This window comes from Piliocolobus tephrosceles, chromosome 16, assembly GCF_002776525.5.
Source record: "Piliocolobus tephrosceles isolate RC106 chromosome 16, ASM277652v3, whole genome shotgun sequence".
Lineage (NCBI taxonomy): Eukaryota > Metazoa > Chordata > Mammalia > Primates > Cercopithecidae > Piliocolobus > Piliocolobus tephrosceles.
In genome coordinates this window covers 55,572,278-55,585,662 of record NC_045449.1, presented here as the reverse complement: position 1 = coordinate 55,585,662, position 13,385 = coordinate 55,572,278, and the positions used below count along the sequence as shown (strand labels likewise).

The 13,385-nt window shown below is 46.6% G+C and overlaps 1 protein-coding gene and 1 pseudogene across 3 annotated transcripts in view; both read right to left on the bottom strand.

Moving 5' to 3' along the window:
• Positions 1-2,740: 2,740 nt before the first annotated feature.
• Positions 2,741-13,385, bottom strand: part of MYL4 (myosin light chain 4) — a 40,232-nt gene continuing 29,587 nt past the window's right edge. For all 3 annotated transcript variants that reach the window (XM_023192321.1, XM_023192322.1, XM_023192320.1), the window contains exons 3-8: positions 12,844-12,871; positions 6,339-6,488; positions 4,554-4,727; positions 3,951-4,028; positions 3,362-3,405; positions 2,741-2,910 (exon numbers count right to left, since the gene is read on the bottom strand). In XM_023192321.1, coding sequence (XP_023048089.1) covers positions 3,377-3,405; positions 3,951-4,028; positions 4,554-4,727; positions 6,339-6,488; positions 12,844-12,871 — 459 coding nt within the window. In that variant the 3' untranslated portion in view covers positions 2,741-2,910; positions 3,362-3,376. The remainder of the gene's footprint in view (positions 2,911-3,361; positions 3,406-3,950; positions 4,029-4,553; positions 4,728-6,338; positions 6,489-12,843; positions 12,872-13,385) is intronic.
• LOC111526580 lies at positions 5,685-5,773 on the bottom strand (annotated as a pseudogene).

The window sequence follows — 13,385 nt, the reverse complement described above, 5'->3', positions numbered from 1 at the left end:
GCAGGTACCCAGTGGGCATCTGTTGAATTAGTGAGTGAGCCATGACCTCTGTTCATGCTCTTCTTCTCCCTGGGCCTAAGCACCAACCTTGGGGCACCTTTTCCTTTAAGGTCTCACTGAAAGCCCTTCTCCCAGAGAAAATACTTGTAATGCTTCACTTCCTTCTGGTTCCTCCTTTTATTGGTTCCTTAAAACTTACACTATATGTTACATAGATGGAGTTATCCCTGTGCTATTTGGGGATCATTGTTTATCCCTGGATATTTATGTGCTTGCTTAAGTGAACAGTAACCTACTTTGGGCAAGGAAACCACTTTCAGTTTTCAAATCACTGGGAACCTTAACTCCAGTTCTTCACAAATGAATACAGTGGGCAATAAATACTTGCTGAAGAAAGAAAGAAGAGAGGGAGGAGGGTGAGGATCAAAAAACTACCTATCAGGTACTATGTGTTTTATCTGAGTGGTGAAATAATCTGTACACCAAACCCCTGAGACATGCAATTTACCTGTGTAACAAACCTGCACAGGTACCCCTAAGCCTAAAATAAATGTTAAAAAAGAAAGAAAAGAGGGAAGGAGGAAAACCTGATGAGGTCCCAGTGCTAAGGAGAATGTTGGCATCTCAAGTTGGGGGTGTGATTTAAAGAAAAGAAGCAGAAAGTGAGGTCAATAAGAGCAGTCTGAGAGGTAGGGACAAGGAAGAGAGTCCTAGGAGCCAAGCTTGGAAAACATTTCAAAGGCAGGTTGAAAACGGTGTGTTGAAAATTGAAAAAAAGTAGAATTCAAGGGACATTGTCAACATTAGCTGTGACCTTGATTAAGTCACTTCACCTTTAAGGATCTGTTTTCCTGATTTCGACACTTAGGAAGTCTGACTAATCAGTGAACTGGCTCTGCTCCAAGGAGCCCAGTTAGAGGCTCCAAGAAGCCTGAACCCAGCCCTCTCCTCCTCAGCCAAAGAAGCTGTGTTCTTCAGCTTCATGCACTGAATTTATAAAATTTAGTTTGGACAAAAGGCTATGGGGCTAAACCAAAGTTTGAGAACCACTGGATTCAATGAACTCCTCAATTGTATGAAGATCCCTGATTTTGAGATTCAACCAGTCACTCCCAAAGCTGAAACCCTTCCTCAAAGAAAATCTGGGAAACAAAGGGCATATACATAGATCTTGGCCTTGTCTCCCCAGCCAGACTGTAAATTCTAAGAAGGGCAAACTTGGGCTTGTGGTTCTCAGCTTCCCATGACAGGCAGGCAGCCTTGGCTGAATTCATAGATGTTCCACAGAGTTCTGTGGCTGGATGCTTGACAGTTACGCAATAGAAAGGCCATGGGAAGGATTTATTTCACCTTGGGGAGTTCTCGGGGATGTAGGGACTCCCTTTCTCGGATAACTGGACCCCTGTGCTCCCATTTAAATATTTCTACTCATATACGTGTGTCTTTAACTTCATCACATCATCTTGCTCCTTCTTCCCAATTGCTGCTTTTCAGGTGTCTCCTTTTCCCACATGTCTCCACCCACTCTCCTTCCCTCTCAGCCTGAGGTTCATGACCTCTGACCCTGACTCTTTCCAAGGCATTGAGCTGGAATCCTGTGTCTGAAGTCAATGAGATGTCCAGAACAGGCAGGACTGAACCAAGTACCGGGAACTTTGCACTCAGAGGAAGAGGTACCTAAAAAAGCAAGGATCAAACCAAACCGTGGTCCATCTATACAATGGGATATGATTCCGCCTTAAAAAAGGAACACGAGGACATTGTGCTAAGTGAAATAAGCCAGCCACAAAAGACAAACACTGTCTGATTTCACTTATCTAGAGAGGTCAAATTCATAGAAATGGAAAGTAGAATGCTGATTGCCAGGGGCTGGGGGAAGGAGGGAATGGGGAGTAGTTTAATGAGTACAGAGTTTCTGCTGGTGGAAATGAAAAGGTTCTGGAGATTGATTACTGATATGGTTTGGCTGTGTCCCCACTCAAATCTCATCTTGAATTCCCACGTGTTGTGGGAGGGACCCAGTGGGAGGTAACTGAATCATGGGGTCAGGTCTTTCCCATGCTGTTCTCATGATAGTGAATAAGTCTACAAGATCTGATGGTTTTTAAAACGGGAATTTCCCTGCACAAGCTCTCTTTGCCTGCCACCATCCATGTAAGGTGTGCCTTTGCTCCTCCTTGCCTTCCACCATGATTGTGAGGCCTCCCCAGCCATGTGGAACTGTAAGTCCAATAAACCTCTTTTTCTTCCCAGTTTCAGGTATGTCTTTATCAGCAGCATGAAAAGAGACTAATACCATTACATGACAATGTGAATATACCTTACTCTACTGAATTGTACGCTTAAAAATGGTTAAGAAGGTAAATTTTATATTATGTGTATTTTACAACAATTTTTGTTTAAAAGCAGCAACAGCAAGGACCACAGGAGGAGTCCCTGCCTCAGCCTGGCCCCTCTCTGCCTGCCACCTGGAGGTGTGATAAGGTAGAGGGTGAGCCCGAAGGGAATGAAACTCCTCCAGGTGACAACTCTTCCAGCTGCTGGCCTTCCAGAGCTTAATCTCCTGAGACTGACCCCAATATCTCTAGATCCACAGGCTTTTGTCTTTGTCTCCTAGTTCCCAGATGCTACTCATTTCTCTGAGCACACATGAGACCGCAGGTGACATTATCACACATACACCACAAACCAACTCAATCTGTTAATTAGTTTTTTAAAAAACAAACAAAACAGAGACTGGTCATAATCCCAGAGCCCAGCCTGGCCGTATTGGAGCAGTTTATTAACAGGAGGGCCTGTAAGGTCCTTGGGGCAGTGGCGTGGTGATATGTCGAGGACTCCACCTCAGCTCAACCATCCGGGGCCTCTCTCTAACTCACCCTGGTATGGTTAAGGCCAAGGGCCAGGCACCTGAAAGAAAGTACTAGGTGGAAAGGGCATTTCAGCCTCCTATACCCAGCCCCTTACCACACCCAGGGGGATCACAGGGAGAACCTAGGGAAAGAAGTGAGGAAGAACAGGGTCAAGAGCACAGGCCAGGGACCCTCTCTTCCACTTGGGATCTGGTTTTCTCACTCCCAGGAGCCTGTACAGGAGACCTCAGGCCTGAGGGAAGGGTGTTGCCTTGAGAGATCCTGGGAGAGGCAAGAGGATGTGACTGACAGGGTCAAGACAGGGAGAACAGGCAAGGGCAGGCAGGAGACAGGAGATGGTGAGTGAGCAGGGCTGTCCTCACGTCCTGATCCCAAGTGGTCTCCTCTTAAGGGGTCAGGGCTGGGGCAGATGCCTTCTAGAGCATGTGGTGGTATTCTTAAGGCCCTAAGTGACCCCAGAAGGGACCGGCGGGGGAGGCTGCCCTCACCTGGAAGACTCTGCTTCACCCCGACATGATGTGCTTGACAAAGGCTAGGAAAGAAGTGAAAATCAGCTGCCGCGTGGCTCAGCACCTCTAGGCCCATAAACCACTTGTCCCTTCTCCACACTGCCTGACTTCCAACCCTCCCACTCCCCTTTCTCCAGACTGTGTAGTTCCTGCTCTTATTTGGGGGTTGGTGGGGAGAAAGTGGAAGAAGGGCAGACACTTAAACTCTGCTCTATGCCCACTCTCTGTGCTCATTCTCAACACAAATGGAATGAACTACATTATGAATCCCCACAGCCTTGAGAAAGGTGCCAGCATCATCCCTATTCCTCAGACGGGAAAACTGAGGCTCAGAGAAAATAAGTGACTTAATCGAGTCCACCAGCTATCACAGAGCTAGCTGCAAAATCCATGCTCCCACCATTACACTAGGAGGTTCACTCACAAGATGGAAAAGAACAACATCCAATAGGGGGTCTACCAAAGCCCACATCAGACACACACTCCCCAGTTCCTGGGCCTACCCCACCCAAGACGTTCCCACTCTACCATCCCTGGCTGCCCTGGGAAGCAAGGCGTGGCTTAATACCTTCATAATTGATGCAGCCATTGGCATCCTCTTGCCCAGCTAACAGCTGCTCCACTTCTGCCTCAGTCATCTTCTCTCCTGCAATGGGTTTGGGAGGTGGTGCGCTCTTAATTACAGATGGCAAAGGAGGAACTGGGAATACCCAAAAACCCCCATAAGTCTGAAGGTTCAAGACTGCCTGGATCTGGGAAGTGGTTCAAACCAAGCCTCCCCCAAATGCTTTGAAGGGTGGGGTCAAGGGTCTTAAGGTCTTGCCTAGTCTCCGAAGCCTCCCCCTCTGCCTTACAGCTGCCAGGGCCTCAGTATTTCAGGCAAAGACAAGGAAAGAAGCCCTGAGTCCCACCTCTTAGGCCTCAGCAGTAACCCCTGCTCTGCCAACCTGCTCTCCCCTCCTCTCCCAAACCCTGGTACTTGCTGAGCAAACCCAACTGGGGATGGTTGTTCTTGCAGAGCCCAGGGAGGCAGGGCCTGGATCAGGTCATTATCCTCAGGATGCAAAGACCCTTGTATATCACCCCCCAACCCAACCAGTATATGTCACCTTGGCACCTCCCACCCCTCCATTCCTCCCACTTGGTCTTCATCTCTGCCCAGCTGGCATACCCAGGGTGGCAAGGACGTGCCGAAGCTCAGCACCCATGACCGTGCCATTGCTCTCCTTGTCAAAGACACGCAGGCCCTCCACGAAGTCCTCATAGGTGCCCTGCTCCTTGTTGCGGGAGATGTGCTGCAGGATGGGTAAGAATGTCTCAAAGTCCAGCATCTTGATGTTCATCTCTTTAGGCAGGCAGGGTAAAGAAAGAGAAAGCAGCGTGAGCTGGTGCTCAGGGGAGCAGAGGGTCAAGAGAGGGCCTCACCCCAAGTCTGGCAGCACCCAGGGCTTGGGCTACAGCCACTTCTGGGTGGTACACCCATTAGTGCTCCTGGAGGACACAGAGCTGCCCATCCAAGCAAGGCAGGGGACTGGGGGCTGGGGAGACAGTCTCAGGGGCCTTCTTTTCTCAGTGAAAGGAGTAGGGTGGAAGGAAAAAGGAGCCCTCCACCCAGACCTCTGAGCACCAGGTGGCCAACCAGGTGAAGGAGCTGAGGGTGGCAGCAGCAGGATGTGAGGGGCCCGAAGTGCCACACAGCCTGGGCCTCACACTCAGTTTAGACCCTTGACATGTGACAGACCTATAATCACAGGGGCAAACAGACAGGACTGAAAAAAGAAATGTTTGCACCACTCTGCATGGGGTCCCATCACTAGACCACACTGCTTGAAGCTACTCTGAATCAATAATTTTTATAAATTTGCAGTTCTCTTGTGAACAGTGCACTTCTCCCACATGGTAGTGTGTTAAAAAGCTTTAATTTAATAGAGGCAAACTATTTTTAAATACCACAAATGTGAGCATTTCTTTCTTTTATAAGCACCCAGGACTTGCTTCTGACTTCTGAGAGGCAAGCTCCTAGCCCTCTGGTCCTTTCCTGCCCACATCCTTCACCCCCGCGGTTATCTTCAGCCAGAGGAGAAGGGGAAAGGGCCAGAACCAAGGGATGGAGGGGGGAACCAATATGGGACCCAGGAAGCCTCCAGAGATGGCCCGCCCTTGCTGAGAGGCTCACCCCACCCCAAATCCCATGCCAACACCACTGAGGAGAAGCATGTGTGTGTGTTTTAGAGCAGCTGTTAACTTGACTGGCACACATGACAGATGACATTACAAATGGAACACACTCCACTGCACCTCTTCTCATCTGCCGTAACAAGGACTGACGGAGGCACAGCTCACACATGAGTATGAACACTCCGCGGTCGCACTTATGAGCTACAAAAGAATCATTTGCACCACTTTCTAAACACTCACTCACCAAAACCTATTGAAGTGCAAATGAATGCAAGAGGCAGCATGTAGAGCTAAGAATCTCGAAGCTGCTCTAATTCATATCAAACAATTTGTAAAAGTCAGTACTCTAACCATTATTAGAAACAAATTATCTGTAATACAGCTCACGATGGCCACCACAGGATACTTGGTGCTGTGACAGATGCCTCTCCTGAGAGCTCCTGGGCTGGGGAGTGAGAACCATCAGTTACCAGATTTCCAGATTCCCACCCAGCCTTCCTCAGACACTGAGGCAACAGAATGTAGCTCCTGTCCCCCAGGAACTCCCAACCTCGTGAGGGAAACAAGCCCAGGCTACCTTCCTCCAGGGTCACTTAAGTACTGGACGTCTAGAAAAATTCTCAAAATGGGGCTAGGGTAAGCGGGTAGGGGAGGCTGTTCCTGAGGGGCTACAGTGGGAGAAGAGAGAGCCCAGATGACAGAGAAAATCTGGACAAGGAGGGAGCCCAGGGGCTGCAAGTTGGACCCTGGGAGAGGTCTGCCATGCAGACGCACGGACCTTCGGGCTTGGGCTTGCCTAGCACGCGCAGCACCTCGGCGTTGGTAGGGTTCTGACCCAGGGCCCGCAGTACATCCCCGCACTGGCCGTAGGTGATCTTCATCTCTCCAGTTGGGGTCCGATCAAACAATGAAAAGGCCTCTTTGAACTCTGTGAAGACAAGACCCAGCCATACCCCCCAATCCCCATTGAAGGTGGTGGCTGGTGGCCAATCAGCCTCCACCAAGCTGAATAGTAGGTGCGTGTGGTTGTTAAAATATTCCAATATTTCTCTTTGTCCATTATCCTAGGCCCTCCCTCGAACCCGTCCCCATCTCATCTTCTGCCAAACCAAGAGGCAGCCTGGTGCCTCCACAACCCATTCTAGGGCTGGGCCTGGGGTCTCTTCTATTGCTTCATTGTTATAAAATTCAAATGTTGGGAGGCTGCAGAACGAGAATCGCTTGAGCTCGGGAGGCAGAGGTTGCAGTGAGCCGAGATAGCACCACTGCACTCCAGCCTGGATGACAGAGTGAGACTCCATCTCAAAAAAAAGAAAAAAATTCAAATGTCTCCCTGGTTTCCACCCCTCCCACCCACACATCCAGCTCTGGTGTAGGTGAGTTTCCTGACTGCTGAAATGACAGACAAGTGAAAATAGCACTGGCCCGGAACTGAGGATTCCTAAATTCTCATCTTGGCTCTGCCTCAGAGTGCAGGATAAGCTGGGCTGGGTCTCAGCTTCCTGTGCACACAAAGGGAGTGACAACTCCACCCCACTCCCTGGGCCTGTCACTGTGAGAGCAAAGGGAGGTCGCAGTGTGTGGAAGCATTTTACAAAGTGATAAGACGGCTGGAAAGTCAGCTATTATCAGTACTGCCTGTTCCAGGCTGAAAGGCGGCTCCCAGGCCTGGTGAGGCAGTTGTCAGACCACCCCAGCTCCGCCATCCACTCGCATACGGCCTTGGGCAAACTATTAACCTCTGTGGGTCCTCGTTTTCTCAGCTCTAAGTGGAGATACAGTGATCACTTGAGCGGGTTGCAGGTGGGATCACAAAACACGCCAAGTAATGTCCAGCATATGGTAAGGGAATCGACAAATGGTGGTTACAACTGTTTCCTAGTTCTGTTTCCTACTTAGCAGCCCAGAAGCATAGGGACTGGACTCCTTGAAGGCAGCAGGGCAAATATCCCTGCAGCAAGACCAAAGGAAGGCACTCCTGGTCCCTTTTTCAAAGAACCTTAACTCTTCATTGATTTGTTTTTGTTTTTGTTTGAGGCAGAGTCTCGCTCTGTCACCCAGGCTGGAGTGCAGTGGTGTGATCTCTGTTAACTGCAACCTCCACCTCCCAGATTCAAGCAATTCCTGTGCCTCAGTCTCCTGAGTAGCTGGGACTACAGGCGCCCACCACCACCACACCTGGCTAATTTTTGTATTTTAGCAGAGACTGGGTTTCACCATGTTGGCCAGGCTGGTCGCAAATTCCCGGCCTCAAGTGATCCATCTGCCTTGGCCTCCCAAGTGCTGGGATGATAGGCGTGAGTCACCACACCTAGGCCCAATTCTTCATTGATTGGGATTCAACCAGTTCATTAGTGGAGGTAATTTGGCCTGGGAGGGGCACTGAAGTTACCTTATGCTACCCACAAAGAAGTGGTTTACTAAGCAGATTAACAGTATAAGCCAAAAAAGAATTCATGAACTACTTAGGGAAAAAAGCCAGTTTTAATCCTTTCCAAGTACTTCTTTCCCTAGAGGCTGCATATGGATTATTTACAAATCATTCCACATATCACAGAAGATTCCCCGGACCTTAACTTTCAACTCTTTCTTAGGCTTTATATGAATTTAAAAGACATAAAACCACATTTCTTTCACATTACTGAATAATTGAGTTCAAATTTCATTCCCATTGCTTACTTGACTTTGGACAAAGAAATATTTAACCTCTAAAAACCTCTTACATAAATGGTACCTACATCATAGGTTTCTTTTTAGTTAGATTTTTTTTTTTCTTTTTGAGATGGAGTTTCACTCTTGTTGCTCGGCTCACCACAACCTCCACCTCCCAGATTCAAGCAATTCTCCTCCCGAGTAGCTGGGATTGCAAGCATGCGCCACCACGCCAGGCTAATTTTGTATTTTTAGTAGAGATGGGGTTTCTCCATGTTGGTCAGGTTGGTCTCAAACTCCCGACCTCAGGTGATCCGTGCACATCGGCCTCCCAAAGTGCTGGGATTACAGGTGTGAGTCACCACACCCGGCTATCATAGGTTTCTTAAATTACATTCAAATTAATATAATAATGTATGTAAATATACTATGTGTATAAATACAATAATGTATGTAAAAAATTTTAACACAATGTCCAGCACATAGTAAATGCATAAACAGTGCTGCTAGTATTATCTTATTGAGTTTAAGCCTAATTTGGATCACTTAACTGTGTGATCTTGGCCAAATCATTTAACCTCACTGAACCTTGGTTTCCTCCTTTGTAAAAAGGAAATAACACCTACCTCATAGCCTTGTTATAAGGATTTAATCTTTTTATTTATTTATTTATTTTTATTTTTATTTTTTTTTTTGGAGACAAAGTCTTGCTCTGTCACCCAGGCTGGAGTGCAGTGGCACAATCGCAGCTTACTGCAACCTCCACCTCCCAGGTTCAAGCAATTCTTCTGCCCCAGCCTCCCTAGTAGCTGGGATTACAGGTGCACGCCACCACACCTAACTAATTTTTTATACTCTTGGTAGAGATGGGGTTTCACCATGTTGGCCAGGCTGGTCTCGAACTCATGACCTCAAGTGATCCACCTGCTTCAGCCTCCCAAAGTGCTGAGATTACAGGTGTGAGCCACTGCACCCGGCCAGGATTTAATCTTTTTTACTTTTAAAACAATTAGCATGGTGTCTGGCACAAATTCAGTGCTCAATAAATACGTATTTGTTAGTTGAATCTGAAGTCAGACTTTTTGATCTCCTAGTTCACTCAGAAGAGTGAGGTCAAGTTTAACAAAAGAGGAAGTCCCGTCAAAAGAAAATGTAATGATGTGCCTGGCACAATGGTTCACGCCTGTAATACCAGTACTTTGGGAGGATCACCTGAGGTTAGGAGTTCGAGACCAGCCTGACGAACATGGAGAAACTCCATCTATACTAAAAATACAAAATTAGCTGGGCCTGGTGATGCATACCTGTAATCCCAACTACTCGGGAGGCTGAAGCAGGAGCATCGCTTGAACCCGGGAGGCGGAGTTTGTGGTGAGCAGAGATCACACCATTGCACTCCAGCCTGGGCAACAAGAGCAAAACTCTGTCTCAAAAAAAAAAAAAAAAAGATGTAATGATGCTTAATAAGAGGGTGAAACCTGAAGAGGAGGGTAATAAGAACAATGACCTATGATTTGAGCACTTACCATGAACCAGGTCCTGAGCAAATAATTTTGCATAGAACACTTTATTAATCTTTATGAGAAAAACTTATGCTATCGGTATTATTATCCTCATTTAAAAGCCAATGTAGATGTGACTTATGATCAACTATTAAGGAAACCAAGGAAATGATGGGGAGGAAGGAGGAAGAGGAGGACACCTGCTTGTTATAACTGCTGATGCTCCAACCTATCACCTGGCCTGCTGGGACGTCTGGTATGCACATAAAAAAAAATCAAACACTGACGTTTAGGACTACAACTAGAAAAAAAAATAAAAACCCCATGTGATCTTCAGGTATTAGAGGTGATGTTCAAGGGTCCAGAAGAGACCTTTCCTCAGGACTCTGTAGTAGTGTAGTCACCTGCTTACTACAGCAGTGACTCCCCTCTCTAAAAGAATACAGAAATCTGGAGAGGGATGAGAAGGAAGTCAAGGGTTAAAAGCTAATTCCTATGAGAAAAAAAAAAAAAAGCACAAAAGAAATTGGGAGGCCAGGCACAGTGACTTAACGCCTATAATCCCAGCACTGTGGGACGCCAAAGGATTGCTTGAGGCCAGGAGTTGGAGCCCAGTCTGGGCAACATAGCAAGACCCCCATCTCTACAAAACATAAAAACAATGGTACATGCCTGTAGTATTAGCTACTCAGGAGACTGGGGTGAAAGGATTGCTTAAAACCAGGAATTCAAGGTTACGGTGAGCTATGATAGCACCATTGCACTCCAGCCTAGGTGACACAGCAAGACCTTGTCTCAAAATAAAATAAAATGATAGCATAGCATAGCATAAAATAAAATAAAGTAAAAAAAATAGGGCATGTCACCTAGAGAATATAAATCTTAGGAGGGATTTGAAAACTCTCCAAATAGATGGAGGATATCTAGAGGATGCTGAATGGACTAGAATGTCTGAATTGAAACCCAAATACCCTCACTTTGTAGATAAGAAAATTAAGATTTAAATAAGTGACTTGTCCGAAGTCTCATGGCCAATAGTGGAAGAATTGGGGCTAATACGAAAGTCTCCTAATTCCACATTATGTTCTTTCCACCATAACATGAGAAAACCATTATCATCTTCACCAAAAAACAAATGAAAGATCGCTGGGGTAAAATTAAAGGAAAAACAATTCTGATTCAACAGAAGGAAAAATGTCTTCAAGGTTGGAGGGATAAAAGATCAGAATAAGTTACCCCCTCCCCATCAGCCCTGAAAAGACACAAGCATCTGTTCCAGTTAGCCATTTGGGAAATTAAAATTTTAAATCATTAGTTGATTTTCCAGTCCTCACTAGTGTCCTTGTGTTTCTATATCCACATAAGTATATATTTAACTAAAATGCATTAAAATTAATGCTGACTGCAAGTGAGTATCCACTGAGTATTATGAAAACAGAGTCAGGCTCAATTCACTAGTTTCAAAAGGCATATGCCAGCTCTCACGCTGTATTTGTGGGTAAACTGGTGTCACTTTTTTGGAGAGCAACCTGGCAATAACCATTATAATTTAAAATGCACCACCCTTTAAACCACTGCTAGGAAGGCCACCTGGGAAAAGAAAGCTGATATCCTCCAACCGGAAACAATCTGAAAGCCTATCAATATAGTCCTGATTAAATTAAAAGGTTACATCTATGTGTGAGAGTCTATATAATTGTTTAAAAGAATGAAGTAGAACTGTTCGTGTGGCCGGGCGCGGTGGCTCACACCTGTAATCCCAACACTTTTGGGAGGCCGAGGCGGGCAGATCATGAGGTCAGGAGATTAAGACCATCCTGGCTAACACGGTGAAACCCCATCTCTACTAAAAATACAAAAAAATTAGCCGGGCGTGGTGGCGGGCGCCTGTAGTCCCAGCTCCTCCGGAGGCTGAGGCAGGAGAATGGCGGTGAACCTGGGAGGTGGAGGTTGCAGTGAGCGGAGATCACGCCATTGCATTCCAGCCTGGGCGACAGAGCGAGACTCTGTATCAAAAAAAAAAGAACTGTTTGTGTTAATTGTGAAAAGATATCCAAATACTGTATATTACTAAATCCAAGTATATATTTAATAAAAGGTGGACAGTGTGTATCACATGGCTTGATTTGTATAAACTGTATACACTCATCATACATATACACAAGCTTGTGTATCATTGTATATTTTTCTGAAAGGATACATAAACGCCTGTCCACAGTGGTTGTCTTTGGGAGAGGAATCAGCATGGAAAAAAAGGATTTTTATTTTTTATTATTTACTTTTAAGCAATATGTGTGTGTGTGTTTGCTTTTTTGTTTTACCATGTGCAAATATTCATTTGATTTTTAAAAGAGAGTATGTGCTTAAAATGAGGGGGCTGGATTAGGTGACTGTTCAAGGTCCCTTCCAATTCCTATCATTTTATGTCCTGGAGGCATTTGGTGGGGGAAACAGAGGGATATACTGCAATGACAGTGAGTCCTGCTTTACAGCTGGGGGACATGGAGCATCATGTGATAAAACATTTCATTGGCCCTGCCACCATTAGTGGGTTAGCATCTTGGCAGACTTCATGGTGGCAGGAGAGGAAGCTGGTAAACTAAGGAGGGCTTTCCAATAATGGGAACAGAAATGAGGGCTTCCAAATATCTTAGATAGATCTTTGGAGTAGAGAAAAAAAGGCACTAACTTTTGTTAGGCATCTGCTGTGCTCCAAGCAGTCTGGCGGGGAGAAAGACTCCAGAAAACAGACCTGGAATCAGATTGCCTGCGTTTGAACCTGAGCTCTACTGCTGACCGCCATGTGAGACTGGGCAAGTCACCCCATCTCTGTGTGTCTCCGTTTTATCACTTGTACATGGGGGAGGTAACAATTGCTACCTCATGGTGTTGTTACGAGAATTAAAGGAGTGAAGCCATATAAAGTGCCTAGGACTGTGCCTGACACATGGTAGATGCTCAATACAGGTTTGCTATGACGATGATAGTGATTACTATTATCATGAGGACAACAACTACTCTTGCTCTTCTTCCTCCTCCTCCTCCTCCTCCTCCTCCTCCTCTTCCTCCTCCTCCTCCTCCTCCAGGAAAATGCAATAGAGACGGAGAGGTGGGGTTGTCCATACTCACCTTCAATCTGGTCAGCAGTGAAGTCTATCTGCAGGGAGGGAAATAGAAGTGAGGGCTTGGATTGCTAAAAGCAATTGTAAAGGTCCCCAAAGGGAAGCAGAAGCAGAAGTGGCTTCCAATACAGTCTGGCCACCTCCAGCAGGCCACTCATAAGCAAGGAAGGAGACTTGTGCTAAGGGTAAAACACAAGTCTCCTGATGAATGAGACACAACTGACAGGCTATAAAATACGGTCGGCCCTCCTCCCCAGCTTCAACCAACTCTGGATTGAAAATATTCAGAAAACAGCCCGGCGCGGTGGCTCAAGCCTGTAATCCCAGCACTTTGGGAGGCCGAGATGGGCGGATCACGAGGTCAGGAGTTCGAGACCATCCTGGCTAACACGGTGAAACCCCATCTCTACTAAAAAATACAAAAAGCTAGCCGGGCGAGGTGGCTGGCGCCTGTAGTCCCAGCTACTCGGGAGGCTGAGGCGGGAGAATGGCGTAAACCCGGGAGGCGGAGCTTGCAGTGAGCTGAGATCCGGCCACTGCACTCCAGCC